The following is a 6,751-nucleotide window of genomic DNA, read 5'->3' as shown; positions in this document are numbered from 1 at the left end:
ATTATGTAGTTGATGAACGGAAGTCAAATGTTTTCTTTTGCGCACATACACTCCCCTGATAGCTGGCTACCTATCAGGTTTTCTTGAATTGCAAACGTAATAAATTGTCGCTGGTCTGTACAAACACTGTTCCACTTCCAGCTCGCAGCCGACACAGGGTCCCGTGTGGAATGTCAAACGTCTCGCAGACAAACACTATAACACAATCAATCAGTATACTGGCCCTCAGCTCGAGTAGATAGTGTTTCTGATCAGTACACATTACTACCAGGACAAGTCACAAGGAAAGATTCAGTTTCATGCAGGAAATGCTACTCCATCCATACAAGAGACCCCATACATGTACAATGTACTCCATCCATACAACTTGGGACACCATACACGGCTGCACGACGTCATCTAGCTACACGACAGGACAAATACTAGTAGAGTGTACTTGGAGTGTCATGTAGCTAAGAATCCACACACACAGTGACACAGTCCATTATGTGATACTACCCAGAGTACATACTACATACCCCCATGTTACAAACAAGACCGGCGGAGGCAGCTCGAAGCAGAGTGCTCAATGCACAAATGTGCAGAGCAGCATACACAATACAACGGAGGCGAAAGGCATTAGCCTCCGTTAGTTGTATGTGAAACCCCCTTACTCAGGGTGTAATGCACTCTTGATATTATTCCTACAGTGTGTCAAGTAAGTTCACTATGGAAGTGGCACTGACCTAGCATGAGTACCCAACACAAAGGCAGAAGCACTATCCATAATGTATCAGCCACTCAAACCCTGAACTAAACCGAAGGATCTGCTTCCATTGCAATATTGCCAGAGTGAGATATGACCAGGTCAAGACAATCAACTGATTGATCCACACCAGCCATGGCTATGGCAGCAGTGGTGGTCTGGCAAAGAAACACACACTCACAATCTAGAGTAGAGTATTGTAACGTTAATAACAGGGTTTCCTCCATGCACTACTGCATGCTCCTTTCTTTCAGGCACGGAGCTGCGGGAGGTCAACAAAGGAATACTTCTACTCAGGTTAAGTAGCACTTGTTCTGCAGTGCATGCAGCACAATGCACAATGGCATCACTAGACCACAGTGCATGCAGCACAATGGCATCACTAGACCACAGTAGATGCAGTAGATGCCGCCATTCTTACAACTCACCACCTGCAAACTACATCAGTACAGTCATGTACTAGTACAAGCAGTGATACTACTATACTGAAAACAATGTTTGTTTCACCCCAAACCCCCAAGCACTCGCCCAGTGCATGTCATGTATACTACATGTATACGGGGAACATACTCTTGCTATTGAGCAGTGTGTGTGTGCACACAGAACTATGCAGTCCTCTGTGTGTACTACAGACGTACAGTGCCACTGTACTGAAGTCTTCTTTTCTTTTCTTTTACTAAGTTTTAGGAATGAACTCCTTGAGCCTCTTGTACGGGGAAAAATAACACATTTGTGAAGCATCAACACAAATACAATGTACATGAAACAAATCATCAGATATAGTACTGTAGTGTAGAGTGCAGTACCGGTACCAGTAGCAGTGTACTGCATGTGCAGACATGGGCCACTTAGGCCGGGACAACTAACTTACTAAAGAAATAATTATAATGGTCTTGAGCCACTTAGCCCGGGACAACTAACTAACTTACTAACTAACTTACTATGGTCAAGTGGTGATCTCCATTGGACACGGTCATATTCAAACACAGTCACGTCCCAACAGCACCATGGTGTACAACCCCCCCCCCCTATCCAGAGTGTTGTAATGCCAGTAACGGATGCAGATGATGACAAAACTGGCAGGGAAAGGAATAGAATGCCTAGTACTGTAGAGGCAGAAAATTTCGTCGGTCAATAATTTCGTCCAACTCCAAAGAAAAGGAGTTCGTCCGGTTGAAACTTTCGTCCATGGATCATAAGAGTGTATAGAAAAGCTGGACAAATCGATATTCGTCCTACATTTAATTTAGTCCAAACGCTCCTTGGACGAAAAAGACGAAATTAAATTCCAGACAAATATTTCTGCTTATACAGTATGCTGAATAAGTACACAGATACCATGAATAGATGTCTGTGATTGATCGAGGAGCACTGCCACAGGTTGGCACATATAGTGCTTTTACCCGTACTACAGCGGAAGTTTCACCCGGAAAATTGGCCGATCGGCTTGAAATTTGGATTATTCCTACTGAAGTGTATGGAAAACAGTTCCAAACACCTCATGAAAACCATTTCATCAATTTGAATTGGGTCGTACCTCCAACTATTAAACGCAAACATCGGCATCGTGGGATATGCATGGATGCCGCGTGGCCCGGTGTGAATGCGGCTGGACGTACACACGTACAAACACAGTGATGTAATCAGAGCTGGTCCAGGGTATCAGTTCTTTTTTAGTACTTTGGAAATTTCACGGAACGTAACTGTCCAGGTACATGTGCCAACTGCAGTAGTTACTGTACTTGCACACCTTGGTATGCAATGGAATACAGGTGCATGTTTGTAACACGTCCTACTCCCCAGGGCTGGCCTTCCCTTCAACATTCACCTACATGTAAACATTGGCACATGCAACACTGCCAACAGTACTTAGCCGTACTTTATGGTTAATCAAGTGGGTACACCCTGGGTATACTGGATACTAGCACTGGGTTTTTTCAGGGTACTCAGTATACAACGACTTGTTTTATGTGTAGTACATTGTACTGTAGTGTCCAGAGCAGGGAGTAGGTATTTTACTACTCTCTGGTCCAATGCTGGTCTACACACTGGGTGTACATGTACAGTGCATTTCAAAACTATAGACGCGTAGGGTTTTTGAAATATTTCAAATTTGGCTGGAACTTTTTGAGAATAGTTTTCGGAATATTGCTCAGGATTGCTCCACAATTACTCTCATATAGTTTCTAAAGGATTGGATAACAGACGCCCAATTTGGAAAAATTTATGCACAAAGTGATCACAGATTTTATGTGGTATAGATGCTGGCATAACGATTTTTGCCTAGGTACGCGTCTATAGTTTTGAAATGGACTGTAGTGTCCAGTGCAGTGCAGAGCAGTGCAGTGCTGGTCAACACAATACATGTAGTGACACAGTGTCCAGTGCAGTGCTGGTCTAAACACGTATAGAGAGTTGCTACTCACATCTGTCACATGACTGCTATAATAATTATGGGACTCAGTGACTATCTTGGTTCCTATTCCAGTCCAGTCAATCCCTGCATCTATGGGTCACATGATGTCGGCCATGTTGGCTCCACTGTCCACATGTTATGATCACTCTCTACATAAAACTTAGTCACCTTACATGGTAAAAGATGTAAAGGTGGCTCTGTCCATTAGCAAATCATATTGCCTGGCATGGCTGAACGTTTTAGGTCCAGCTCAAAAACCTGCGGATATGTTGGTTTGATCCATCACATCAGTGAGCGAGTGGATGATGTTTCCTTCGTGCTGGATACTAGGCACTGGTGAAACGGGAACAGAGATCACGCTCATACTAGTAACTGTTATCTCTCTTGCTCAGGTAGTCCAGCTCAGGCAGGACCTGTAAGACTATCTGTGACTGGCGAAGGGCACACATCCATCTACTCGTGCAGCAGAGCGAATGTGCTCGTATGTGTGCTCCACTACACTACTATTTTTCACACAACATTATACTGCTACTCGGAGCTGCCTCGACCGGCCTTGTTTGTAACATTATACTGTACAATCAACCTCATGACACACAACGATACTCTTCCCATGCACGATCCAGGGTCGTTGGTCGCATGGTTGACCGTACATGAATATGCAGCACTCATCCACACAGTGACTGATTTGCGTGGTAAAAAGTTTCCCTTACCTTTCCGAACAAGTCCTGTTCCAACGAATCCTTCTCATTAACACACTTCTCCAATCTCTGCAGAGCACACATTAAATAGCACAGCACACCTTGATTTTAAAATACGAGTAGCAGAGCAGACAGAAGCATTTTTTTTAAGGAGCTCAGCTTCCATAGCAACCAGAGCTAGATCCAAGGCACAGGGCTGAGTGCAGGTACAAGTCATATGGTGGTACAACCTTAGACTATGCCAAGCATGCACTAAGTCCACAGTGCGAGTCAGCGGATTCGCTTATTGGCACTATGTATGCAGTGCGAGTCAGCGGATTCGCTTATTGGCACTAAGTCTACAGTGCGAGTCAGCGGATTCGCTTTTTGGCACTATGTATGCAGTGTATGAAGCATGAGTCACTAGTGCGAGTGCAGCCATATTGTGCCGCGACATCGCCAACTCATCTCAACTGATCATGCAATCACCGCACAACCTCTACACCACTCTGCACTGACTTCGGTACATAGAGCACTTGATCAAGCTGTCCTGACTGTGCACAGAGCACTCTATCAAGCTGTGGTGAGTGTCCATGACTGTACATGATTGTGTAGATGCGAAACAGAGAGCTGCGAGACACAATTCTATGCCACGCAGAGCAACGCAAAGTTACCAGCTCTCACGCGCTGGGTCATCTTTCCCAGAAGCTTTCAGCTGTGATACGCACTGAGGGAATACGCATTGAGGGAATTAGTCAGACATAAGGACAACAATGCAACCGTACACACCTGCAGTACGTCTTCAGCTTGCTGCTTTAGACGGTCATTCTCATTCTCCAAGTCATTGATGGTGCCCTGCAAACCAGTAGTGATGCAAGAATGAAGAGAGAGAGAGATAGATAGATAGACAGATAGATAGATCACACGTGCATGTGCACTCATGATGTACGCAGTGATAGCCTGTGATACCTGTGAGCTATTCTTAGCATTTAGCTGATCAGCAGACAGCACACGACTATCCAAGGGACACGAAACTCTAGAGTAACAACATGAACCAATCTTGTCTTCACTGTCACCTGGTGTTGCAACCTCTATCGTATCCAGTATTATGCACTCTTGCAAGACAACGGCCACATTAGCCTGGTTAGTATTATCTCAACGTGTCCAAAATAAATGTCAAGGTTCGCGTGAGACTTGGTTAGACTGAGTTGCCCACATGCGCAGGAATGCCACCATTCTCGCACAGCGATAAGCCACACTCGCCACACACCAAACAACAGCACATATGTATTGCGGTTAGGAGGGCCAGAAGTGTGACACCACGTTCTTTACATTGAAGGATGCGGAATTGCAGGATAGCGGAAGAAGTGACAGAGCACACGTATATTCTATGAAAGCAACGCAATGGCAGCAACTGAGAGAGCAATGACCGAAAAACCAGAAGCACCACTTGGGACTGTCAGATTAATTCGTCTGAGCCGAGCCAGCCGGGAAAAAACCCTCGCGCCGACGGACGCATTATTTTTTTAGGGAAAAAAACGGGTGTAAAACCCCAAGTGGCTATACTGGAGAGCCTAATTTGACAAGTACAAAAAACAGGGAGGGAGGGTGGGTACCTCAACTCAAGACGACTGGCCAGCCGTGCTCATGCGCAGCGGACTAGAGAACATGTGAAGATGGGAAAATGTACGATTAAAAAAATTGATCAGATGACTGCTCACTTGTGAGAAAAACACAAGAAAAACCGCTGTGACGAGAAAATACTTCTCGCCTCTGTTGCTGCGCTCTGCCGTCGAGAAGATACCATACTCAAGGATCACGTTTCAAAGTAGAGTAAAACCTATGACTAACGACCACCCCTTGGGGCCAGAGAAAGCGGTCTATAGTGGCGGGTGATCCTTAGTTAGAGGATTGCACCGCACAACCATACATGAATGTGAGACGGTTGGTGCCTGGCGAAGTGGTCTGTAGTACCAGGCTGGTCGCTAGTCAGGGGGGTCTTTAGTTACAGGTTTTACTGTAGTACCAGGCTGGTCGCTAGTCAGGGGGGTCTTTAGTTACAGGTTTTACTGTAGTACCAGGCTGGTCGCTAGTCAGGGGGGTCTTTAGTTACAGGTTTTACTGTAGTACCAGGCTGGTCGCTAGTCACGGTGGTCTTTAGTTACAGGTTTTACTGTGAAGTACATGTAGTAAATAGACCAGACCAACCAGGCTGCCACTTTCAGGGCTACTGCATACACAACGATAGTGATACTGAAGTAGATGATTCACAACACGCACTCTCAGCTGGATGACACAACACAGCAAACGACTTGAGCTTTCACAATTTGCAAATGCATACTCACACACATACACACTACTACTACTACTACTACTACTACTACTACTACTACTACTACTACTACTACTACTACTACTACTACTACTACTAGCAGCATGACTGCCCAGATGGGCAAGTGTCACCCCTATGAAGAGGGGACCAGAAAATGGGAGTCGGATCACAAGCAGGACCGCGTGGCTGAGTCGGAACTCCCATACACACACGCACGCACACACGCACACACACACACACACACACACACACACACACACACACACACACACACACACACACACACACACACAGGTGCTTACGTGTAGGTGAGAAGTCTGGTCGACTTCAAAGTCCAACATTCGACACACTACATCGCCGGAATCAGGACATGCGACAAGCAGCAGGCTTCCCAACTTGAACTGCACAGCACAAACAACACACGCAACACGTGCAACGCATACACACACGCATACACACACACCCAACACATGCAACACATGGAATACACACAACACATGCAACACACACACGCAGCACACATGCACATGCAAAACTCCGTGCACCTCTGCCAGTCAAGAACCCAGTATTTCATATCGCAG

At 45.7% G+C, this 6,751-nt stretch overlaps 1 protein-coding gene across 1 annotated transcript in view; it reads right to left on the bottom strand.

Annotated features, from left to right (window-relative positions):
• LOC135809694 (DNA repair protein XRCC4-like) overlaps positions 1–6,751 on the bottom strand; it is a 41,838-nt gene that overhangs the window by 31,337 nt on the left and 3,750 nt on the right. Inside the window, exons 4-6 of the mRNA XM_065323111.1 lie at positions 6,473–6,571; positions 4,628–4,693; positions 3,872–3,928 (exon numbers count right to left, since the gene is read on the bottom strand). Coding sequence (XP_065179183.1) covers positions 3,872–3,928; positions 4,628–4,693; positions 6,473–6,571 — 222 coding nt within the window. The remainder of the gene's footprint in view (positions 1–3,871; positions 3,929–4,627; positions 4,694–6,472; positions 6,572–6,751) is intronic.

Source organism: Sycon ciliatum, chromosome 1 (assembly GCF_964019385.1).
Source record: "Sycon ciliatum chromosome 1, ocSycCili1.1, whole genome shotgun sequence".
NCBI lineage: Eukaryota > Metazoa > Porifera > Calcarea > Leucosolenida > Sycettidae > Sycon > Sycon ciliatum.
The sequence above is the reverse complement of the archived record's forward strand: the minus strand, read 5'-3'. Positions and strand labels throughout refer to the sequence as shown.